Below are 26,380 nucleotides of genomic sequence, written 5' to 3'. Positions count from 1 at the left end.
CATCTGTCAGAAGCCCCTCCCCACAATATGCTGGACAGATGCTCATACATGGCTTCCTATTGGAGGACTGGAAAGAGCCCAGGACACAATGATCCAGATTTATGAACTAGAGATCACCTGTGCACTTTTAGTCCTTGGTACTGTGGGGGATCATGTCAGAAAAATGTTGTATGCTGCAGGCCCTGTTTGGCAAATGCAAGCTTCAGAACTGAGGTGAGATTCCTGGTACTTCCCTGAGTTTGACTGAGGGAAACTCCTGATGTGGACAATGCTACATCTGTCCTGGATCCACAGGATGAAAGAGCCTCTGCTTTGATTTGGATACGTCTGACCACGCTCTGTGACTCTGCATGGCTTCTTCTCTTGCAACCACATCAGCCCAGCTCCACTGTGGAGGCTAGCTGAGCCTCCTCAACACCAGCTCTCTAGCCCTCCACTACCAATTTTCCCTCTCTTCTTGGTCAGCCCTCAGTTGGCTCTGACTCTTCCCTTTCCAGCTACTTCTTCTGAGGCTGGAGATAAGAACATACATCCTGAGCCTAAAGATGTGCACTATGGGAACATGACATCACAAGGAGTGAGGAGGACATGCCTCAGGGTATGGGTGAAGCCATTCTACCATTGGACATGCAAACCTGCTGCCTGTCCACTCCTCCACTACATCAGGTTGAATGATACAGTCACCCTCATTCAATATTGGTCTATATGAAAAGGATTCCGGCCACTGGAGAAGCCTGAAGGAGAGCCCATTGTTCTGTCCTGCCTCAGGGCCATGAAATTCTTGGACCTTGTGTTCTGAACCCCATAAATAAACAGGAAGTAATAGCTCCAGGGAAGGGGTGTGACACTGAGCAGGAATCATCCAAAGCCACAGTTAGTATCAGGAAACTACCTTGCTGGCTGGACCCTGCAGGCCACACTGACAGTGTAGAGGCAGCAAGACAGGGACCAAGTACTTCACCAGTTGATAAGCCAGACCAGGGACCTAACCCAGAACTTTCTTTACCACATGGCCCATGACCACCTAAGAAATAGACCTGTGCCTTCCCTCCCCGGGGACCATGTACTTACAATGGGGCTGGCATTGATGTAGTCGGAATTGCTATGGCTGTTCTCAGACTTTAACAGGATCCTGGAGTGATCATCTGCAAGTAAGCCAAGAGTGGAGGATTACATTGCTGTATAGCCCTCCAAGAGTGGAGGATTACATTGCTGTATAGCCCTCCAAGAGTGGAGGATCAAATTGCTGTATAGCCCTCCAACTATAGGAGGGCTAACCACTGCTTGGGTAGGTTTGGGGGTGCCTTGTGGGCTCCATGTGCTTTAAGGCTCCCCTTCTAGCCCTTTCAGCTCTGGACCACAACTTGCTGTGTGGGCCCTCCCCTTCCTCGCTCCGTGTATGAATCTTTGGTATAAGGGCATTGTAGCATGTGTATGGGGAAAAGCACCAGGGTTCTCACTTGGCAGAATTCAGACACCTTGACAGTTTTCCTCCTTTGTTGAGCTCAAATGCCAAATTTATCTTCTACACAGAATTAACCGAGCACTGGCCTTTTAGTGACAGACAGCTCTGTTAACACTCAGTAAATAAACATAACCGTGCACATTAACAGGAAGACCACTATCCAAAATGTAAGAGTTGTTGGTAAATCACTAAATCCTTGCCTTTGTTAGAATTTAGTTTCAAAAGGAAAGGAAGGGTCAGAGAAAATACAGATGAAGAGTGAACAAAGGAGAAACATGTCCACTGTCAAGATAAGAATGTGTCCTGAAAGAGCAAAATCTGAGTACTGTGGAGACGGGCCCCACAGTGGGATTAATGATGCAACACCTTAGATATGGAACTCGGTGTGCAGTGGAGAAGGGGAGAAGGGGCAGATGAAGACTGTGAAGACAGAACCGTCTAAGAGCACCAGAGCCTGTGAAAGCCTTTCTCCTTCAGTAGCAAGTTCAAACTCTCCATCATTGCTCCCACCCCCAGATGTTTCTCCGAGGAGCACACCACATCATGTCTTTTATTCTGGGGAGACAGTCGCCTATACTTGTAAGCCCTTTAAGCCTTCCTCAGACAGGCCACTTCCTGTAGAAGGTGGGTCTTAGGTCCTAGACCCACCCACTTGCATCAAGGCAGACTTGAGAACTTTTTCTCCCCACATGTTTCTGTAATTTCATTTTGAAACAGGGCCTCACTATGCAGCATTGACTATTCTGGAACTTGCTTTGTAAATCAGGCAACTCTCAGACTCATAGAGATCCACCTGCTTCCGCCTCCCAAGTGTGAGTATTAAAGGATGTTACAACAATGTCTATCTCTCTAGCTCTTTCATTTCTCTTGAAGGTTTTACTTTGAAAAAAAATATGTCTGTGTGCATGAGTGTGAGTGTGTGTGTGTATATGTGTATGTGACTGTATATGTGTATGTGTGCGTAAGTGTGTATGTATGTTTGTGTGAGTATGCGTATATATGTGAGTATATATGTGTGTGAGTGTGTGTGTGAGTGAGTATGTGTGTGTGTATGTGTGTGAGTGTGTGTATGTGTATGTGTGTGAGTGTGTGTGTGTGTGTGTATGTGTGTGAATATGTATGTTTATGAATGTATGTATGTGTATGAGTGTGTGTGTGAGTATGTATATGTGGATGTGTGTGTGTGACTGTGTGTGTAGGTGCACTTGTGCCCTGAAGCATGTGTACAGTCAGAAGACAACTTTGTAGAGTTGGTTCTCTCCTATCTTGAATGTGTTTGGGTTCTGGGGACTGAACTCCTGTTTTCAGGCTTGCATAGCAAGAATTTTATCTCCTGAGCCATCTTAGCCCTTATCTAAAAAGCTAAGTAATTATGTGGGGTTTTGTATGGGTGCACATGTGAGTACAGGTACCCATGGAAGTTAAAGCTGTCAGATCTCCCTGATGCTGGAGTTATAGGTAGTTGTGAGCTGCCCAAAGTGTGTGCTAAAAACTAAACTCGGCTCCTCTGGAAAAGCTGTACACACTAAACCACTGAGCTGTCACCCCAGGCTCTAGTTTCATAGACAAGGTCTCCTGTAGCCCATGTGTAGTCCATGATGACTTTGACTATCTAATCCTCCTGTTTCCATATCCCCAGTGCTGGGTTAACAGGCATGTACCACCACACTGGATTTATATAATGCTGAGGATCAAATCCATGGCCTTATAATGCTAGGCAAGCATTCTATGAACTGAGCTACATATACCTCCAGCCATAATTAAAAATGACAGCAACACAGCAACAGCAACAATAGGTGCTGGAGAGATAGCTCAGTCATTTACCAGGGCATACTCCTCTTGCAGACAATCTGAGTAGGGTTCCTAGCATCCACATCAGTGGCCTGCAATGGATGGTAATTCCAACTCCTAGGGACTTAATACCTTCTTCTGGCCTCGAAGGGAATCTGTACTTGTGTAGGCAGTCACACACACAGACATGCATGCATGCATGTATGTAACTTAAATCAACCCCCACTATGTTCCAGGGTTGGGGAAGTTATGAGACTTATACCAGATTGAACTTAGGAAGTACAATCTGCTGGAGCTCTAAGCAACAGAAGACTGCAGGCCAGCATTCTGTCTTAGGGTGTGGTGGGAGTGTTTCCAGTAGAGACAGGATTAGGCAGGAAACATCTGTAGACAGGATGAAGGTTCATACATCTCACCTCATGGTATAAACATTTATCTGCTGACCTATGTGTCTGTTGACGGTTGCAGAAGCACCATGAAGCAGTTAAGTCAGTGAATGCCAAGCTATCTTTGCAGTTTTTTAGCAAAGATGTGGGTTATCAAAAAAATCCCACAGACTGGATGGCTCCTTCGTGCATAACGGTACTAACTACAAACTGGCAGCATCAGGAAGCTGAAGTACACTTTCTTTTCCTGACTCCAAGTTACCATCATAAATATTTGTTAAGGAATAGTATCCTGTATTAAATTACTCAATATTCTATATTTTCACACATACTAGGGAAAAAAAAGAGATGTACCACCTTCAATTTGCTGTGCTGGCCTGCTAAACCGACTCTGTAATACTGTAATAGAGAACCATATTCCTAGTTCCTTCCAGAGTATTCCAGAGGGGCACCTGGAAATCTGATTTACCGTAAATGTTCTCAATACACTAACTTGAGGTAACAGGGGGAACTCCTGAGAAACATTTATAAACAGCAGGATCTGGTGGGGGAAGGAACAAGGAAGAGAAAGACCTCTGCTCATGATTCCCTGGCTCCAGTGTTGCATGCCTGCTCAGTAAGTGCTGAATGTTCCCAGTGGAACTCTTCGTTAGGCTGGGGAGATCTGAGAGCAACTGTGGCTTCTCTCACAGGAACAGCTTGGCCCAGAACAGCAGACAGGGCAACTGTGTGCTTGGGCTCAGCAGGTGGCTACAGCTGGACTCAGAAAGCTTTGAAAAAGTCCCCTAAACCTGGAAGCTTGGGACAAGAAAGACAGTGAGCAGGAGCCTTCAGTCTGAATATGAAGAGAATCTGACATGGCTTTCTGCCTGCTAACAGCAGCTGCTGTGGACCTCTGTGCAGAATGCAGGCAGGCTGCACATTCATGTTTCCCCGCATCTTAAGAATCTCAAGTGAAGGATAAGCCCTCCTGCCCTCAGCTGGTATATTTGGTTTTATACTGTATTTTGAATTTGTATGTTGCTTTTAAACTTAGGCTATTTTGTTTTTAACATTGGCCTACTTTGGGCCATGTGTTTGGAAGCCCAAGGGGCCTTCCTAAAAGGGCCAGTACAACGTGCAAAACAGGGACATGCACAATGATAAGTCAGTAGCAAATCTCTGACCTAATGTGTAGTCTTCTTTCCCTGTTTATGTTTTAAAAGCAGTGCTATAGGAGCCAGCCAGAGGAATGCACACAGCATTATGAGCATCAAAGACAGGCTTCCTGGACTACAAAGATGCTAGGGATGGCAGAGGGGCTTATGAGATCACTCTATACATGTCAGGTCAACTGTAAGTTTCAGAAAAGCCAGCGGGGTGAACAAACACCAGGTCCACCCCTATCCATGCTTTCTAGGAGTTATCCCTTCCTGTCCTCAGGGTAGCACTCACATGGCAACAGTGACTGGACACACAGGCCAATGACGGCATCTTTGAGCAATTTCAGTTAACAAGTGGGTGTGTTTTTTCAAAACTCAGTCTGAGAACTCTGGAGCCAGGAGCATCTTGCTTTCTGCATCTAGTCCTACAATTGTTGGAGCTATTTTCTTTCTAATGAGATCCACAATCTGGGAGGAAAAGTGAGGAACAAATATGGAGAATATTGTTGGTCAAACCCACCCCACACCACTATCTTCTGACTTTCCCCAGTATCTGTCACATATCAGTACCTTGTTCAGCAATATTCTTAATTTCTATAACATTCCATATTTTACCTATGTCATCTCTGCTCACCTGGATACCTATATTACATATTAAATGGGGCGATATTCTTATTTTATATAGAAGAAATGGAGGCCCAGGAAGATCAATGTTCTTGGCCAGTCTCAGGCAAAAACAGCTTTAAGTTTGAGCTCTGCCATTTGCTAGCCTGGAGTGTTTGGATAAATTACTCAGTGTTTCAGAGGATTGGACTTGTTTTTTGAAATATGGAGTTTAATATCTAATTACAGGACTGTTGTGATAAATGGCATCTATTATTAGAACACAGTGAAGAGTTCAGGAATAAGTTTAAGACTACAGATGGGCCCACAGATGGAGTGGAAGTCCACTGAGTTAGCAAAATGTGTGTAAAGACCACCGTCTCATCAGTAAATAGAAAATGACTTTCACAAGTGCCAACATAAGGAACAAATTCCAGAATTCCAAGGGAAAAAAGCCCATGAGGACAGTCTTCCTGAAACTGTAGAGAGCTCTGAAGTTTCATCACTAATGGATATGGGAAATAGAATCTTGGTATTTAGAAGATACATCTTTGGTCTAGAATAGACCTCTCAGAAAAGTGATTCCTACAGCTCCTGGTATTGCTGCTCATGTGGTCCAAGCAATAGCAGTGTGTAGCCACTCAACTCCATCTCACTGGTACATGTATTCCTCCAAGTTGCCTGTCTCTCGATGTTCTTCTTCTCCCTGTGGTACTCATCCTCCTATGGTCCTCCAAGGTGCTCAATATACTGTCCCTTCCCCCTCTATGTGCTTGTCCCTTCATGTCCATCAAATCTCCATGTGCTCATCTCATGTTCCTTATGCCTCTATGTTCTTCATCCCTCCGTGTCTCAACCCTGTAGGGTGCTCATCCCTCTGCACCATTCATTTGACCATGTTGGTCATCCACCTGAATCACTGTCACTCCTCTATGCTCCTCACTCTTCCTTATAGTCAACCCAATGAATGGTCTCCATGGTCACAGCTTCCTTCCCTACTCTCACATGTCCACTGACAGCTAATAAACAGCAATTATGTAACCAGATATTACCTACTACTCTCAGTAACCCAGACAGCAGTGCTGCACCATGTTCTCAGCAAGGGATCACAAATATACAGAACTGACTGTATTCAGACCTACTTTAGTTAGGCAAAAGAACACATTGTTATATGTGCTTGCTCCAATGCTCTGAGAAGCCAGATGGATGTCTCTGAATGCCTAGGAACAGAAAGAAATAATGTGACCTGCTTTTCTTGTTGCTGTGACAAAGTACCAGATGCAGCAACTTAAGGAGCAACTTGAGGGTAAATACTGCCCACCATGCTTGGAGAGACGTGGTAGGTAGCTAGTTACATTGTATACAGTCAGGAAGTAAACAAGGAGTGAAAGCTGATGCTCTGCTCTCTTCTTTACTCAGGTGGAGATCCCAGCCCTTGGAATGGTGCTATCCACATTTGGGGTAAATCTTCCCTCATAGTTACAGTTAAATTATTTTTAAAATTTATACATGTGGGTTCATATATGTGATCTCTCTCTCTCTCTCTCTCTCTGTCTGTCTCTCTCTGTCTCTCTCTGTTTCTCTCCGTGTGTGTGTGTGTGTGTGTGTGTGTGTGTGTGTGTTTGCCTGGTGCCTGTGGAGGTCAGAACATAGCCTGAGATCTTGTGGAACTGGAGTCATAGGTGATTGTGAACCCCCATGTATATTCTGGAAACAGAGCCTGGGTCCTCTGCAAGTGCTCTCAACCACTGAAACATTTCTCGAGCACCAGTTAAGGCTTTTTGGAATACTCTCAGACACATCCGGAAGTGTGTTTCCAGGATTCCAGATCTAGCTACATTGATAATTAAGATTAATACTTGCAGGGGTGAAGAGATGGCCCAGTGGTTAAGAGCACTGGTTGCTCTCCCAGAGGACCTGGGTTTGATCCCCAGCACTCATATGATGGCTACAACTCTTTGTAACTCCAGTTCCAGGGGATCTGATGCCCTCTTCTAGCCTCTGAGGGTACCAGACATGCATATGATGCACAGATATACAGGTAGACAAAACACCCATATACATATAATCATAAAAAAAACCCTAAAAATAAAAGAATCACAACTCAACCTCTTATCCACTTGACACTCAAATATACTTTGAGTCATAGCATTCTGTCCTCATCCTCTAAAGAGATGTTCATCTCTGAAATTAAGTTACTCTATCCCCAAAAGTCCCCATCAATTTCTAACAGTATCACTGTCACTCAGAAGCTTAAAGCATGAACTTTCTCCTGAGAACCCAGTTTCAACTAGAAGCCCCTGTAAGATCAAAGCCACAGATTTCCAACACATTACAACACAGAACAAACATCCCTGTTCCAAAAGGAAGGAATGATAGCAAGAAAAAAGCAGAATAGAGTAAAAATGAAACCCAACGGAGAAAACACTGAGCCTGCAGTCCCACGTCTGGCATCTGCAGCTGGCAATAGGATCACCTGAGCTTCAACAGCCTTGGTTAGTTCCACAGCTCCAGCCTACAGCACACACAGGTCTCTCCTAGATGCACAGTGCAGGGATTTGGGGTCCCTGGGGTTTTAGCACCTTCACTTTGTTACGTATCTACTGAACCATCTCATATAAGCATACAGAGGCAAGCCAGGAAGGACCATGCTGCCTGTGAGGTCCTCCCTGAAGGGCCTTTTCCACACATAGGTTATGACTCAGCCCTGCTCAAGGACACAAGATCTGAAGTTGGTAAAACACAGCACCAGGGACCTTGAGCTTGAAGTGGGGTCAGCATCTATAAAACCACACTTTTAGGGTCTGCAGGGATGTCTCCATTGCTAAAACACTTTCCTACATGCAATAAGGACATGAACTTGATCCAAGTACCAGTATAAATTATCAATCATGGTGGTGTGATCCTGTGATCCAAGTACTGGGAGGCAGAGACTGGAAGATCCCTGAAGATTGCCAGCTGGCAAGTTTAGCTTAACTGATGTATGCCAAGCCAATAAGAGACCTTGTCTCAAAGGAGGTGGATACCTTGAGGTGGTACCTGAAGTTTCTCATTGGTCCCCACACTCATATGCATGCACATATAAGCACATTAGCATATAAAATGTGCTTATTTCTCTCTCTCTCTTTCTCTCTCTCTCTCACACACACACACACACAGATCACACTTTTATAATTTTCAGAGAAAAGTAATCTTATTGGTGGGCACATTGTATAGCTTTTGAAGAATAAAGCTTGTTTGGGGGACAGAAAGGTAGAGGTACCATCTTTGACTGATATCATGATATTCAATGGGGACCCAGAGATGTGTCTTCTGACCCTTGGAATGCTTAGGATCATTAAGATGGTTCCAGAAAAGCATAGGAAGGATACACAGCTAGAATTATCCCATGTAACTCAGAAACTTAACCTGCAATAGGCATTTGTGGAAGAACATCGAAGACCTAAAAGGACCAGCAATCTCACAGCCAGGAAGAGATGCATCTTCTGTAGGGGCTCTGAGAAAGGAAGCCATGGTCTCTGCCACCCAGGAGCAGAATCACAAGCATGGTGGACACATTTGTTCCAGAAGCAGTGGCTAGGGCAAGTATGCCTTTCATCCAAACACTTGGGAGACAAAGGTAGGAGGGTCTCTGTGTGTTCCAGGCTAGTCTGGTCTACATAGCAAGTGCCTAGCCAGCCACAGTTACATGGAGGAGGTCCTGTCTCAAAACAGAACAAAACAACCAGAGAAGCACTGATCTTTGCTGAAGCCAAGATGGTGGTGGTACCTCTTTGGCCACAGGGTAGAGCAGAGGTAGGAGTAGAACTCTGCTGAGGATGTGTGCAGGAGCCCTGACCCAGAACTTCTTAGTGGAGTCACTGTCTAATGCTATCAGATGAAAAAGTATAAGAGAAAGAACTGAGCTCTTCCCTTAGTGATACCAAACTACGAATGCAGGAGGCTGCTTCCCAATTGAGGAAATGGTCCCACTAGCCACACTCCCTCCTTTTCCACGGGAAGAACAGCAGACCATTTCCACAAACATGTACCCTTTCCTGATAGTTGTAGCACCTTTTTCTGATAGTTGTAGCAGAGATGCCTGCAGTGAGGGTCCATCCCCAAGGTGGGTCTTAGTGTGCTGAGCTGGTTCATTTTCAGTGTGCAAGCTACCTGTATTGATGTAACAACTTCCACAACTTTGAAGCATTCAATGACTGGACATGACAGCCCTCGCTTCCAGAGGTCAGAAAACTAAAGCAGCTTTCCTCAAACTTGCAAGCTTGCTGTAGCTGACTGTCTTCACCTCCTATGCCTGGATTCCTTGGCTGCCTCACAGTGGGTCACAAGTAGTCCATTGTGGCCTCCCAGACACAACCTGGTAAGAGCCTTTCCCATCTGTAGTCCACTTGCATTTGTCTCTAGGACATGAACTCTTGTATGGGAGACTCCCATGAGCCAGATGACAAAGAACAAGCACCAGATACTCAGGTACCAGACAGTGGGTAAGATCTCTGTCCTGGGTTGTTACCTATAGATCACAGGTGCTCTGACAGCATGTGTGGTCTTTACTGGGACTCCATCAGGGTTAGCCTAACTTCCGATGAAAAGCTACCATTAGCTATAATCTTTGGAAGCATAAACCTATAGAGTCAATAAGGATGAGCTGACTGGGGATGGAGGCAGGAAAGTGAAGAGGAAGAGCATATGGGAATGGGAGGTGCTGTACATTGAGATGATAGAACATGCTGCTCCTTGTAGCTCTGTGGGGGTGTGCTGGCCAGGCACATCTGTTAGGTTGGATAACACTGGAGAGGAGTCAGGTGAGCTTTCTGTGGGCCTATACAGCTCTCAGACAGGCTCCTGTGTGGAAGCCTCCTGATCACCTGGTAAGGGAGGTAGTCACTGTGATAACTGCTTTACTAGGGGCATATAGGGAAGAAAAGTAGGGCTGTGAGCCATGATGGTGGCCTGGTTAAGGCAGAGCAAAACAAATGGCAGATGTACATGACAAGGATTATCAAGGACACTTGAACATTGAGGCTAGCTCTAGACTAGGCCATGTCCTTGGAGTTTATATAATGAATTCTGGATATCTGCCTTCCAAAATCTGAGACCATGAGTGCCAGGATGTTCACAATGGTGGTTTAGCAGTGGTAAAGTCATGGCATTGGGTCTTGCTTAAGATGGTGGCATCCCTTAACAGAGGAGACTGTAGTCTTAGACACTATGAGCCAAGAAATAGCTACAGCAGGAACTTGTCATGCTGACCCTCTATTGGGGATGTCAAGGCCCCAGTACCAGGAGAGAAAAAGTCACTGCCATGTAAGTCACCCATTAGCTATTATATCCTGATTGAGCCAATGAGGTCAGATGACATTAGCGATGTGACATCATCAGGCCATGATGTAATAACAGAGTTGCAGCTATGGGTAAAAAGGCCCTTAATTTTAAATGTGGGCTAATATATTTTTATATCTTAATGTCTAAAGTAGAGTCATCATTTGGCCTAGAATTAGGCTAAGTGGGAGTGGCTGAACCCAGAGCCAGTTTGTGGGTTACTGCCAAGTGTTTCAACAAGGGGCTTTAAAAATGGTATTGGAAAGATTGGGGTACCATGCCAAGCATTTTAATGAGAGTTCCTGGGAAACAGCATGTTTTGAGGGGTCAGTTCTGCAAGCAGTTGTCTGAGGGTAACGGCTGGCTTGTACCCTGGGCAGATTATACAGCCATCTTAGTACAAGCTCCTCCCCTTGCAATAGAGAAGCTCCAAGACAAGCACTGCTGTCACTAGAAAGACAAAGCAATGCATAGCCAGCTCTGGTTGTATGCTGGTTGTGAGTGCTCAAGCAAGAGCTGCCAGGGTCTGGGAGTGGTTTATATTGCTAGACTGCAGGCATAGGCTTATCAACCAGACTTCTCCCAGAGGATGCCCAATGGATCTCAGCCAGCACAGAGGGATGCCTTGTTGACTCTCTTTGACCAATGACTTGAAGATGTGAGAAACATAAGAGAACAGGCAGTAAAATCCAAGAGGGGAGGTGGCGTGGTAAGACAGACGTGGGGCAGAATATCCAAGATTTAACAAAGTTCCCTCTGCTAGAGAGAATGTTGAGTACAGTCTCCCTGATATAACTCACTAAGCATAGATGACTGGGCAGGGCTGGCATCCCCGGGGCTAACAGCCATCGTTAAAAGGGAACAACCTCAGATTCTGATGGCAACCTGGAGGTTGCATGGCCAGTGAGTCCTATACAAATGTAGATAGATGTGTACTCTCTATGTAGGAGACCTAGGACTGAAGAGGGAAGGAGCACCTGGGGGGATTTCCTTCTATCATAGGAAGCAAGCTGGCTACACATCCTATCAGCTCACCCCCAGGACAGCAAGTTGCTTCTCAATACTACACAGGTATGAAACAGGAGACTTCTCTGTTCTCAGGAGACCTTGCCATATACATGTGCATCCAGCTCTTTGTTCTTGGTTTTGTGCCAAGAAGTATTCTTGCTTATGGCTTCACAATCAATCAATCAATTAATCCCCCCATCATAATTCAAATACAAAATTTTCTTTCCATTTATTTATAATAGTGTGCCAAAACAGCATTATATTCCTTCTGGTGACTTAAAAATCAGACCAACAAAGTATTGCATAATTCTTTGTAACTAAGCAGAAAACTGCCCATGGATTCTTTAAAGTTCCAAAAGAATGCAACTAGATGCAGTCACACGCTGGCCTGGTGCCTAGAAAGTGTGGGCTGTGGCTTCTTTGAGAATTTGATGGCATTGGAGAGTCTGGACTGTGGGACCCTGTTCTGGACTTCCTACTTGTGATTCTCCTATGTCCCTTGCCACCTCACTGGCCTAGTGCTGGACTGTCTTGGCAGGGTTTCGACAGAACCACACCAGCAAAGAGGCAGTGGGTAGAAAGGGTGTGTGTGGCTCTTCAAGGGCAGAGGAAGGAGACAAGCTTGCAAAGCATGGGGACACATGACAAGCATAGGGGGCTTCTAGGAAGAATGACAGGCATAGGTGAGGGTGTGGACTACAAGGCTGGAGCAGGGCCAATCTGGAGGTTGGGGGCCTGAAGGCCTGGATGAAAGTAAGAGATGAAGGAGACCTAAGACTGTTACAGAAAGGAGACAAAGTAACCCACCCAGAGTGAAAGGCAGTTCTGTTTTGTGCCTACCCACCTAGGGACACTCTGACAGGAAGTATAGAGTGCTAGGGAACGGAATCTCCATCTTACCACCCACACTCCTGTGATGGGCTATCAGCGTGCACTCACACTCCTGTGGTGGGCTATCAGCGTGTACTCTTATAAACAGAGCAACATGAGAAAAACCCTGCTCAGCATCCTTTGACTCTGTGGCAGGACCAATTCCTCTAATAAGAGATAGAGGATAGCAAAGCAGGAGAGAAGAGGGGTGTTCCCCAGAGTCTGGGACAGAGGTCAGCAACCCACAGCTAGAGGGCACTACTTGGGTCTTGAGAACCTGGAGAGTAAAACATTTTGTCTCTAATGCTGGAGGCTGGGGTTCTTGTAGCTGGAGAAACTGAGTCCCCTAGTGACCCTGGCCTCCCATAACTCATGCTTTTCACAAACAGTATAGCTGAGAGCTGGGTGGCAGAGTGCTATTGGTTGGCAGCAGGAGTTGGTACCAATCATGTTCCTGGCATGCCTGGAAGCATTTTTCTCTATGCCTTACTCTAGTGTGGATGGACAGGAATGAACATCTGTCTGTCACCGAGGCCCAAGGACCCTGGTCCTCCCCTTGGCTATCATAGTGGTGCCAACTGTTTGTCTGTGCCAGGTTCTTAGAGGAGGGCATGTTCTGAGGAGCAGACCTGAATTGAAGCACAGTCAGATGCCTTTATCCCACTTCTATCCAGCCCAGCCCCCTGGCCCCCACTTACCCTATCCATCCCAACTCCACCATAGGGACAGTGGCTTGGTACTTAGGCATCTCAGCACCTGTCAACAGTCTCTGACATGGCTGGTGTTTAACAAAGCCTGATTGTTGATGGGAAGTGTTTTATTTTGCTTTTCTTCTGACTATAAAACCTGTAAGCTACAAGTTTCTAATCATAGCTGTCTAAGGGGAACATGTTTGGATCACCCCCCTGGAAGCAGAGGGTAGAATAGAATACCAACCTTTCTCTGGCAAATGTTGACACGTAGGTGGGTAACCTGGATTCTAAAGGCTCACTGCTAAAGGCACATAGCTTGAAACTCAGGCCAAACTCCTGCGTTTATTCTAAGGAAAACCCAAGGAGGTCTGACTGAAGGGGATGCTATAACATTCTGCTATTTGGATGAGAGCCCTTAGATGTTCCTGGCCTGCAGGCTGCAAAGCCCCAGGTGAGGGCTCAATGACAAAGTGCTTTCTGCCATCTCAGCATGGATCTTCATTCTGTATGCTCTATTTATGCTAACCTGAGACCAGCATGGCTTCACTAGGCTCTCAGAACAGAGATAGAAAAATTCATTTTATTATTTCTGAAATATGGACAAGTACCTTTTGTCTTGAGGTAGAAGAGTAGCTGAGTTATTCACATCATCTCTGAATAGACCAATGCTTATCAGGTGCCTATTTATATGGGAAGACTTTGATCGCCGAGGCCTTCCTTGGGCGGGTTCATATGTCAGTCAAAGTCCAAACTTTCCCTAGGTCATGTGGATACTCATGGCTTGTGATGTGGAAGAGAGCCAGGTACTATAAAGATGTATGCACCCAGTCCCTATACCAGGGCTTCTGTATTTTGTATGACCACCTAGTATATTTTTACACTATAGGAAACTAAGTTATTCTCTATTGGAGTGGCATCAGGACAGCAGTGATACCCAGGTGGAGTGAGCCACCCATGTCTGTGGCAATATTGTACCCATAATGCCAGTGACCACTGTTAAAGCTGAGCTAGGATACCTAACTCTATATTAATGACCATCCCCATTCCCACAGCCCCGTAAGTTCTCAGACCATAGGATCCCATAGGTTTCCTACACTAGACAGTCATAGGGATGTTTCCCAATAGGGTTCCTGTGTCCCCAACAGGCATTCTCTGGGGTCTACCATGGGATCCAAAGAGGGAGTCTGGCTTTTGGGGCTGGGGCAGTTGTAAGGGGAAACAGGCTTTCATACAGAGGTGGAGTAGACCTCAGGGCTCTGCAGACTGTGATGGTGGGCAGAGTAAATCACAGCCAAGTGTCCTTTCCCCTCCCCATCTCTCCCTGCCACCTCCTCTCCCCCTGCTAGGTCACCCAAGCTAGATACATACAGGTCAGCACAGCCAGGGATCGGTTCTTGGGTGCATTCTCCTCTCTCTGGGCCACAAGCGAGCTGTTGGGCTCTGCTTGGTAGGCGCACAGTGCCTCCCACTCCTTCTCCAGTCGGTTCTTGTTCTTCAGATGGTCTTCCATGTAGGCCTGAAAAGGACACACAGAGTCAGGAGTGTGATCTAGGACTGGCGAAGGTCAGGTCTGGGAAGCATGGAGTATGCCAATTATCCTAGCTTTTGTTTTTGGCTCAAGATGTATGTGTTTTCACCACCTGGGAATTGAACTTCAGCATTGAACCTAGAATTGTGAAGTGCATTTGAGCAAGGGTGATCTTCTAGAGAAGACAGGTAGCTCTCTGACAGGCCAAACGCGCAAAGAATATATGTCCAATTGGAGTATGGGGTCTGCCATAGGGGTGTCATTTTTACCAGGAATGGGGAGGAACAGACATAGGACCCAGGGGCCAGATCAGTATGGTGGCTGTGCTGAGGAGCAAGGAGTGCTGGTGCAGGGAGAAGCAATATTAGGGAGACATGCACATGGAACCATGGGAAGCTTATGAGCAGGGGCAGCTGGGGTGCATCATTTCTCAAATCAAGGGAGGGAAAGACACACATCAAATGACATTACAGAGGAAAATAGTGGTCCACAGCTACCAAGAACCCCTGGGGATGCATCCCTGCAAGTGCCAGCTTAGATGGCAAGTCCCTTTGTATCCAGCCAGGGTCCCGTCAGACAGCCTCTGGGTAGAGACTGAACCAGAACCACAGCCTTCATCAGGTCCTGCATTGAGTAGTCAGAACTCTCCACTTTCCAAGGGGCTCAAAGAGAGACATATAGCTTCTCTACAGGTCCCAGGGGTGGAGTCACTGCACACAGATTCCTATTTAATGAGGAGTTATGGTATTCTCAAATGGTGCTACCAATCCATCAGGCACACACACACACACACACACACACACACACACACACACACACACACGCAATGACATGGAAGATGCATGCATTGTTAGCACATATGCCAACATGTGGAAACATGGTTGTCAGACAGCCATCTTAGGGGCAGCGTCTCCTCATGGATCAGTCTAGAGCCAGGGAATGCAGACCCACTGCTGTGGGCCTGTCTCTCTCCCGTGAGTCTCTACACAGAAGTTATTTCTTCTTAGAATGGTTTGCTTAACCATTGATACCCAGAGCTACTAAGATCTGTACTGAAATCTGAATGTGTCCAGCATTAACCAAACACAAATCAGAGGAAACAGAGTTAGACCCAGGGTTAGTTTTCCCAGTGAGCATACATTACTACTGGTGACTGAGGACATAAAGGCCTCTGACCATTTCCTGACACAAAGACACTGCAGCTTGCACAGTTTCCCAACCCACTCACTCTGGAAATGGGAGACTTTCAAGAAAAGATGCTTGGAGAACCAAACCCAGCTGACTTGTGATTTCTGTAAGATGTAGTGGTCTTATCCCCTAGAGTGTTGCCTACTGTAGCTCACTGGTCCCGTTGTCTAGAGCATTGTCCACTACAGCTCAGTGGTCCTGGCCTCCAGAGCGCTGTCCACTGCCACTCAGCTTTCCTGTCCTCAATAGGTAAGTGCTCCACCACTGAGTTGTATCTCCAGCCTTATTTACGGGGTTTTAATCTGCTATATACCAAAAACAGACATAGGTTTTCAAGTGTGTCTACACAAGAAAAAAGACATGCACATACTCGCATGCATACTTGCATGGCCTCTTAGCACAGAGTAGCCATTGGCTCACATTCTTCCTACTACTTCTACCCATTGCTCTTACTCACAACTTTTACTCACTGACACCCCAGTGTTGAAAGAGCCAGGCAGTCCTCTTAGTCAATCTTACCCCTAATGTCTACTCGTTCCTGGTTACTCAGGATGGAAGGAAGCTCACTCAATTGTTTCTTGAAGCTTTGACAAAAGCATACCAGGGTGTCCCTAGAGGTTAGCTGTGCCCTGCTGTGCCTCCTCCTTGTGGCTGCATGCCCTGGAAACCAGTGAATACCAAAAAGAAACTCTTAAGGGTCATGGAGATCCTCTAGGCACACTTGCAAAGTGCAGGGCCTGGTGGTGGTAGAAGGCCCCTGTTGCAGTTGGATGCACCTTGAGTTTCAACAGACTGCACTATTTATCTATCCACTTTCTCTACACAATGTTGACTCTCAGGTCCTTCCAGCATGGAGTCAGAACCCATAAGATAGAAGGACGTGAAACTGGGCAAAATTGAAGTGCTCCATCGAGAGCAGTGGCTCTCAATCTGTGGGTCATGACCCCTTTGGGGATCACATATCAGATATTTTCATTGTAACTCATAGCAATAGCAAAATTACAATCATGAAGTAGCAATGAAATAATTTTATGTTTGGGGGCTACCACAACATGAGGACCTATATTAAAGGGTCACAGCATTAGGAAGGTTAGGAACCATTAGTCTAGAGAATGGAGCCAGTGCCACCTTCCTTGAAGATGACTGTGTCTGGGTAAATGGCTCAGTTGTTAAAGAGTTTGCCATGGAAGCATGAACGGCCTGAGTTTGATCCCAACATCCATGTTAAAGGGGTATGACAGTATGAACCTTTACTCCTAGAAGGTGGACACAGGCAGACCCTGGGGACCTGCTGGCCAGACTTAGTCTAGTAAAATTGGCAAGTTCCAGGTTCAGCAAGAGACCCAACATCTACCTCCAGTATCCATCTTCACAAGTTTACACATGCATATATACCACACACAAAATACATGTATGAACACATATGTGTAAATGTATACAGATGTACAAATAAATGCACAGAATGAATAGATGTAATCATTGAGAAACATCAAAGGTGTATTTTGTGCACCATTAGAACTTTCTTCTGTTATATATTATTCATTATGCGTATGATATGTGTAAGTATTCCACGGTGTATATGTGGAGGTCAGAGGAGGACCTTTGGGAGCCCTCTTCTTCCTCTGTAAGTTCCAGCAGTTGAACTCAGGTCATCAGGCTTGCATGGCAAGGTCTCTGGTCTGCTAAGTCATCTTGATGGCCCTTTGCACCAATTCTTTAAGACAGGATGACATCTTAGCACAGTGTAACATTTCCGTTTTGGGGAAATCTGGCAGGGTCACTGAGTCCAGTTGAGTCCAGTCCTGGTGTAGGGGCTGAGCAACACCCCACTGAAGTTGCTTCCTTCATATCAGGAGCAGGTACGGATAGTGCTGGGCAGAGAGCCTGACCCCAGCTTTCCTTTAGAAAACCCTTTCAGGAAAGTTCTTTCTGTGGCAAAATAATGCCTCTTGGGACAGGCCCTGACTGGATCACCCTGATCCCAGGTACCCTGTGTCCAGTGCTATTAAAATGAACCACAGAGACTTTAAACTGCACAATCAGCCTCACCATGGAGTCACAGCAAGTTCATTTGAACGTCTAAGTTTGATGCAGCCTGAGCTCTGGGCATCAGTTTGGATGAAGAGACAGATGGAAGCAGTAGCTCTTGATACTGTCCTTTTCCTCCTGAGAATTAAGCCATTTATTGATGAGCTTGTTTAGAAATAAATCTGAGGCAAGCTCTTCATTCTCCCAGTCTGTGCTGCTCACCAGGTGGTCCTGTACATCTCTACTTGATGAGCATTTCCTACTAATGAAGTGATGGTAACCCCTATAAGCCACATTCTAGGCTCTCTGATGGTTTACCATCACTGTCACCTTGGCTGGATATAGAGTCACCTAAGAAGTATACCTCTGGGTATGTCTATGAGAAAGAGAAACTCACTCTGAGATTCTGGAACTCTGAGATGTGAGCAACTGGCCCACACTTCTCTCGTTCCAGCTACCATGCCTCTTCTGCTCTGATAGAACATTTCCTCACATCATTAGCCATTAGCCAAAACAAACTCTTCCTTAAGTTGTCTTCTGTCCATCATTTGGTTGCAGCAATTAATATGGACTCTTTCTTCCTCTTTTGAGGTTTGTGATACGAGCCTTTAGAGAGGCTCAGCCTTCATAGTGAAATAACACATTTTAATCAGTGAAGATAAAACCAAAAATTGTTCTGTCCTGTGGCCTGCTCTTACAGGAGGAACAGTGAGAGCCAGGAGGATTAATTGGGCAGTGCTCTTAGACCAGGCAGCTTCTGGTTGCCAGGTCAATGAACTTGGAATTTAACTGTATTTATACTTATTCTGTAGTGGGCATTCAGCTGTGAGTGTTTTGCAATAGGCATTTAAACAACCTTTTTGTTTGTTTGTTTTGTTTTTGTCAAGATCAGTTTTCCTGTGTAGCTGTGTAGTTGTTTTCCTGGGCTGTCCTATAAGCGTAGGTGTGAGGACTGGGTGGTGGTGGGAGACTCTTTGGCTTTGGTGTGTGTGCGTGTTCACGTGTGAGTGTGGATGGAGTTGGAGGCTTAGGGGTGTATGTCCAGCGTCTTCCTTAACCCCTGTGCACCCTATTGTTTTAGCCTCTCCTCACTGAATCTGGGAGCTCGCTGATTCACCTAGACTGGCTGGCGGTGAGTCCAGGGATCCTCCTGTCTCTGGCACATGCCACCATGGCTAGTTTTAATATGGTTTCTGGATTCAAACTCAGGACCCTGTGCTTGTGTGACAAGCAATTTACCTACAGAATCATCCTCCTAATCCTAAGGGTTTATTTTTTTTAATTGTAACATTGGTTACATAAATATCACAAAAAAATGAATAGAAAATTAAGATAGGATGAAAGGAAACACAAATACTACCTGAATTCTGTTCTTCCTGGCACCCGGGAGGGCACCGGGGAGGGCACCCGAGAGGGCACTGGGGAGGGCACCCGGGAGGGCTGTGCTTTTGTGTGCTTGGTTACTTTTGTGCTTGCTGGTTGTTTTGGTTACCTTTGTAGTTTAGGCTTTGAACATTCAAAATGTTATAGAATTTTCCTGCTTAAAACAAAAAGATGCTCATACCAGGCTTGTTCATTCACATGGGAGACTGGATTCTAAAGACGGCAAAAAACCAATTAGGAATTCACCCAATCTCCTTAGTGTCTCTCTGGTCCCGGGACCAACTTCTGACCTTGTCCTAGGGGGAAAAGAGGGCCTAGAGGTCAAGGCCTTTGCGTTACCATGCTCACTTTCTGCTTCCTTCTTCACAAATCAGTGTGAATGTTTACCTGGGGTTGGGAGACACTTTCCAACACCCCAGTGGGTAGCTGAGTCTTGCAGGGCTCTCTGTATATAATGTTATTCCTTATAATAATCCTATCATAAGTTTTATAAATTAAGCCCAATAAGAGTTTAACAGTGGCAACTTAGTAACAACTCAGGTCTTAGTAACAGCGCAACTTAGTAACAGCAACTCAGATCTTAGTAACCCTAACCCTTGATTTCTTTCTTCTTTGATAAATTTTACTTTTTCACTTAAAGGATGAATGTGGGAGCTTCTTTTTGACATACTCAAGTTGGCAGCATCACTCTTGTGCTTCGGGCTGTTACTAAATGGAATAATGCTTACTTGAACACAGCATCATGGTACCTTGGCAGACAATTTGATATTAAGAAAGCAGCTAGCAGGTGGGCAGCATGTCCAAAGGCATTCTCCTAGACAAGAGCATGATGCCCTTGGGAGGGAATGGGAAGGCCAGAGACTCCATCATAACAGTCTGAAGTGTATACATTTAAAATTTACCTGTGAACTGGGAGTGGTGGCACATGCCTTTAATCCCAGCACTTGGGAAGAAGAGGCAGGTGGATTTCTGACTTCGAGGCCAGCCTGGTCTACAGAGTGAGTTCCAGGACAGCCAGGGCTATACAGAGAAACTATGTCTTGAAAAACTAATAAATAAATAAATAAATAAATAAATAAATAAATAAATAAAATTTACCTGTGATTGAATATTCTATATAATGTTCTCAGACTACAAGTGACTTCAGGTAGCTAACACTTCCAAATGAGAGTGGATCTAGTGTGTTAATGGTATTTTTTGTAAAGTGTAATCTGTTTTTAAAACCATCATGAATAGGCTAGCCTTGGTTTGTTGATCAACTTCATCTTTGCTAGTTTGTCAGTTTACACCCTACCTGACTAAAGCTCTCATTTCTCATAAAATCAATCTTTTCCCTCGGCTTTTCCCAATATTGGTACCTCGGCTACTATGGAAAGAGTGTCTGTGGGTCACCTGGGATTCCTGTAAGGTTTTGTTACAGATTAGAATTTTGTATTGATGATGAGTGCCCTCCAAATTCTCTGAGGGGGAAATAAAAGCAACTTAAGTTAGTTAGAAAAGTTATATAGACTGTCTCACTCTAAATCTCTGTTCTGTCTCTTCCATTCTTGCAATCCAGGAGACATCTGTAAACCACGGCTCTTGTCCCAGCGTTCTGCTGGAGCCCCAACTGAAGGTCAGCCCTTTTATCTGGAGACACAGCAATGGCCATGAAAGCTTTTTTCCACAACACTTCTACATCTAAAGTCTTTTTCTCTAACATGTTCTTCTCTACTTAAACACCCCCCCTCTTGTTCCCACTCCTACTGTTCCTCTTTCCAGGGTCTCTCTACTACCTTTGGGTATGAGAGAGTGCTTGTAGGATCTTTCTGGGTTTGGTTAATTTTGCCTACCATGACAGTCTCTGGTTCTATCTGTTCTGCAAATGATATGATTTCATTCATTCTTCATGGCTGAACAAAACACTTTACTGGTCTTAACCCCCTTTGTGTTCAAACCCCAGACAGGCATTGTTTCTTCAGGGACCTTTTCACCTTATGTTCACAAGAGCTATTCTCAATGCATGTGAGGGGAACCATCCTGTGTGCACACGACAGGCATCCTGCTCTACGCATACCATGAGGGTAGGGACTTATCTGGGAGCTATATGTCCTGTGCTGATGCAGTCCACACTGGGTACTGGATGAACTAAGGTCCCTGGTTTCTGGGGGAATCTTAAACTAATGTGCCTCAGAGTATCAAAGCTCACCCTAGGTGCTCTGCTGGTGTTTGCATACAGAAGAATGAGAAGGCACAGGATAAGGGTAGAAGCAGATAGGCTGGATGGAGCCAGCCTTGGAGGACCCACCCTAGCTTTAAGGAACTGGTGCTTACGATTTGGAGGTTTTCTAAGCTAGTTAGTCTTTGAGCAAGGACATCCATCCCTCTTGCATGTTGATACTTCCTGAGGATACATTGACATGTTTTTGTTACAATTAAGCATCATATGACTACAGACAACAAGCCAACCTTGACATTGGACCTGGGGCATTTTACTCTCAGCAAGGACGGCTGGAGCACTGGCCAAAGAGGCCTTCAGATACCATGTGAGTTTAGGTACATGCCTAGGAATCCCTGGTGCTGCTTCCAACCCACACATGACAGTCACGTTGGGACCCTGTGTAGCAACTGGATGGAGCCTAAAGAGATTGGCCAGAGCCTGACCCAATTAGAAGTCATCGAAACTGTGCTACCTTGGTGGCTCTTTGCCCTCGCTATCACAGAAGCAGACACCCAGAAAAGATTTGTTATTAGTATCAAGTACAATAATGACAATAAACTCATTCCTTATAACACAAGCACTCAAAAGGTCAGGGGGTATTCAGAAATAAGCCCATCAGGACCCACCTTGTATCATTTCACTAGTCAAGATACACAAAGAACATCCATGCCAGCATTAAACGAAGCCTCTGGGATCACACCGAGAGAACAAGTAGAAGCTTCCTCACAAAGGATAGTGACGCTGCAAAAAAAAAAAGCAAGCGTCCGCCCACCTCAGGGGAAGGCCTTTTTTAAAAGCTGAGTTTTGGAGTGCTTGATTTGGAGCAATTAGCACTAGGAAAGCTCTGCTTCTAGCCCTTCCTGTTTTTACCCTGGAGCCCATTATGGCACAATGCCCTTTAATTTACTGATGGTACAGTCAGACCTTTTGTGGAATACGACCCATTTACATTTTCCTACCTGGTGACAAGACTGTGAGGTTTGATTTTTTTAAAGTCACAAGTGAGGCTAATAATGCTTTTGAAAACAAGGAGTAAGCTGCTTGGATGCCATTTGAGGGAAACTGATGACCTTTTTTTTTTCTTTAAAAATAAACACCGTCAGCTGTCTTCATTAATACTTTAAAGGGAAACATTGTTGTCAAGTGTCTGAATTCTAAAAGTGAGACATTTGAAGTTCAGCAAGAATACAAACAAATGTAGGAGAAAGCAGGCATGGCTACTTACTTGCCTTTGCCTCGTGTATGTGGATATAAAGACTTAGGGGGTGGCACATGTTTGCTTAGGTAAAGCTTGCTGGTGACCTGTAGATCTGCAGCTAGCATTTTCTAAATATTGTCTCTTAATAAAATGCAACTGACATGATAAATATTTAAAATTAGAGATTCAAAACAACATGGGAAACCCAGGGAAGGAAAGAGTCAAGTGGACAAAGGGGAAGAGATGTGCTTGGAACAGGAGCCAAGGATGATACAAATGAAGAGGCAGAGAGGCACCAAGGGTATGGATGACCTCCCTGACCCTCTTATTCCCAGAATCCATGTTCTGCCTGCATGTGCTGCTTCTGACTTTTGACAGGATGGAGGTAGGTTGTCTTATAGTTGACTGGCACTTGTCTTGTTGTAGTTCCATCAGCGGGCACTTAAGAGTGTATATAGGTACCCATTACAACATGCAGGACCCCATGAGGCCTAAGAGTATGAGGGTATGTCCTTGCCAGGATCCTGAGAATGAAAACAGACACACCATTGTGAAATCCAGTCTCTGGATTCTCCATACAAAGCCAGAGAAGGAGGAATGGGATTAAAAGAAATGAGAGGAGTAGAAGCCCTTTGGGGAGCTTTCTCTTCCGACTGCAGCTTAGCGATTGCTTTCGTGGAATGGTTTTAAGAACCAGGCAACCACAGAGAAATGCCAAGCTTCCCTTATCCTAGTGACCCAGGGAGTGGCAGAGCAGATGAAGCTGGTCAGCAGAAGCCTCCTACGTGGCTAAGAGCTGGCTTTACAGATAAGCATGAACTAGGGTAATTTTCAAGTTTGTGTTCTGAACGCTTTGTTTCTCAAGCCGGCCAGCTCCAGCCAGGGACCCGTGGAAACTGTTTTCAATGTGTTTTTTTTCAAGTGGCTAAGAAATGTACCTCCTTCCTCTTATCAAAACCAATCCAACTGTAGGGATAAAATACCATAAATCCTTGGTGCAGTGGAAATACCTCAAAACTGAAACCTGTGCAGAGAAAGTCCCCAGCTGACTCTCGGTCAAGGCAGAGAAATCAAGCTTCGTCAGCAAGAGACAGCAACAGCACAGGGATGAAATGGCAAGTTCAGTGTGTGTCAGTCTGAAGCCACCGGCCCTGCTAAGTTATGTTTTACTTAAAATCCTTTTTTTTTTTTTTTTTTTTTTTTTTTGGGGGGTTTTTTCGAGACAGGGTTTCTCTGTATAGCCCTGGCTGTCCTGGAACTCACTCTGGAGACCAGGCTGGCCTCGAACTCAGAAATCCGCCTGCTTCTGCCTCCCAAGTGCTGGGATTAAAGGCGTGCGCCACCACCGCCCAGCTAAAATCCTTTTCAATTAATCCTTTTCATGTATTCAGGTGTGGTGGGACTGGCCTTGTCATCTAGAGTGAGAATGGACCAAATATCGAGATTCTGACTCATCCATCCCCCAAGTCTTTTCTGTACTAAGAACTCCCTGGCCTCAAATGACGCCAGAGGAAAATACATGGCTCTTTCCAAGTACTGTGAGGAGTGGCTTCTAGGTGGACCTGCTCCTTGCTTCAAGTAGAAACTGAAATAGCCACATTTCGCTTGCTTTGAGAGACAAAAGATGAAAGGATAACTCAGCAGAGTGGTGGGTTAGAACATGAATGGTGGCTGAATCTTGAATGCATAGAACTCAGTCTACTAGAAAATAAAACTATGAATAATACATTGTCATTATTCCATAATGTTGATTTTGATATTTCCAACCCAGAAGGAAGTAGAGAATTATAAGTTCCACAGATGAAACAGTTCTAGGTGTCCAGATGGCCTGAGGGGCTGACCTAGACTCTGGGGCTTTATTGTTTGTCACGAGATGCCCGGGATGGAGCCGGGGACTTTGTTATGCTAGGCCAGGGTCCTGCCTCTGAGTTTTACCCCTTGGTAACACACAGAAATCAGCAGAGCTCTGAAAGATCCCCCCCAGTATCCAAAGACAGGGAGAATTGGTAGGTTTTTCAGCTTCCACTAGATTTTATGTTGCAGATTCACAGAAAAACAAAGCCATAGTTTCATATAGTTAAAGCTAAAGTCAAGATGGAACATGCCAATGAGCCCTGTCTTCCCCAGAAGTGTTCTGATTAATAAGCCTGAAGAATTAATTAACTTTGTCCTTACTCCCCACTCAAAACAAGGGCAGGCTTATTCCTTCATACAGCTGAGTCTGTCTCATTCTGGGATTCTTTAGTTTGGTATAATATATGGTATGCCACAGGATGGGGTCATAGGTCACACAAAGTCTCAGTATGAAGACTATAGGGCTCGGTGCTGCTTTGGTGAGGACGACAATACTTGCATGATTTTACGATCAGGATGTTGTTCTCAAAGGTGTTCAAAGATGTCTAAATGAACAGTTTTGTGAATCTCATTATCTTATTTAACATCTTAAAAAATCAAGGTTATATGAACATTGGTAAAATATAGTGATGAATAAAAAATGAGAATAATTAAGGGTATTGTACCACTTTTCATGGAGTACACAACTATTAATATTTACAGTCAGGGCAAGGTGGTTTGTCTGGCAACCTGGGTCTGCAGCCCTGGAGCTGTATCTAGTTAAGGTTGGTTGTTCTGGCTGTCTCTGCCCTCCTACTGTCTGTCAGTTACTCTTATCCAGCTAGTTTGATCAGCTAGGTCCTATGAATCTGAGTACTGCAGGTTTTGCTGGGGCCCAATGCTCACTCAGCTTGTGAAAGCTCAGATCTGAGGAGTAGATTCCCTTAGCGGAGAGTCCCAGGTCACAGATAAAGGTAATTAACAAGATGGTATCTCGTGATTACCAAGGGACAAAGATAGAAACTCAAGGTGTGCAGGTTCAGTTAGGATAGGCAGTTTATGGTCTTAGAGTGGCTCTGGGTTAAATAGGAAGGACCTAGAAATGTAAGGGTTGGAGTCTTATGGGGGTGGGAGACAAAAGTGAGAAAGGGTTTGGAACGTTCAGGAGAGGAGATGGCTGGAAGGGAGAGAGAGGCAGAGTGGAGCTGCCAGCCTGGTCATTCAGAAGCTTGGCTGTGGCAAGGAGCCAGAAGTTTATTTTAAGAACGAGGGGGAAGCCATTGCATCTGCAGTAACAGAGGCATCGGATGACAGAGTTTCTGAAAGGTCGTTCTGCACAGGGCTGACTGATTACATAAGCCGGGACTCCTGCTGCTTCTTGGATCCCACTGCACTGGTTGAGCTCTGCATGAGAAGAGCAGAGAGATGGGCAGGTGTGCTGTGAGCCCTGGTGCAGAGCAGTAGAAGATCTAGATCCATTTAACCCATTCTGTGCTGCCTTACCTTCTTTGTTTCTTCAAATTTCAGCAAGCATTATGTTGCAAACAAAACACTTGAGTTGTTTAAACTCTAGGCCAGAAAGAAACAGTTCTTTTGATTTGATCTAACAAGGCCTCGATGAAATGAGATCGAAGTCTGAGGGGAAAAAAAGAATCATAAAAAAATTTCATCAATGACCTTGAAGTTTCTATAAGCCTTCAGGCTTTTGTTACATAGGCCAGTGGGTTAGTTAACAGCTCTCTGGAG

The 26,380-nt window shown here is 45.1% G+C and overlaps 1 protein-coding gene across 2 annotated transcripts in view; it reads right to left on the bottom strand.

Moving 5' to 3' along the window:
- The window catches only part of Ptprn2 (protein tyrosine phosphatase receptor type N2), a 790,024-nt gene that overhangs the window by 50,532 nt on the left and 713,112 nt on the right, over positions 1-26,380 (bottom strand). For both annotated transcript variants that reach the window (XM_031356691.1, XM_031356693.1), the window contains exons 15-16: positions 14,645-14,792; positions 1,072-1,145 (exon numbers count right to left, since the gene is read on the bottom strand). In XM_031356691.1, coding sequence (XP_031212551.1) covers positions 1,072-1,145; positions 14,645-14,792 — 222 coding nt within the window. The remainder of the gene's footprint in view (positions 1-1,071; positions 1,146-14,644; positions 14,793-26,380) is intronic.

The sequence above is a fragment of the Mastomys coucha genome, unplaced genomic scaffold, assembly GCF_008632895.1.
Source record: "Mastomys coucha isolate ucsf_1 unplaced genomic scaffold, UCSF_Mcou_1 pScaffold6, whole genome shotgun sequence".
Lineage (NCBI taxonomy): Eukaryota > Metazoa > Chordata > Mammalia > Rodentia > Muridae > Mastomys > Mastomys coucha.
Note: the sequence above shows the minus strand (reverse complement) of the source record. Positions and strands in the feature narration are given on the sequence as shown.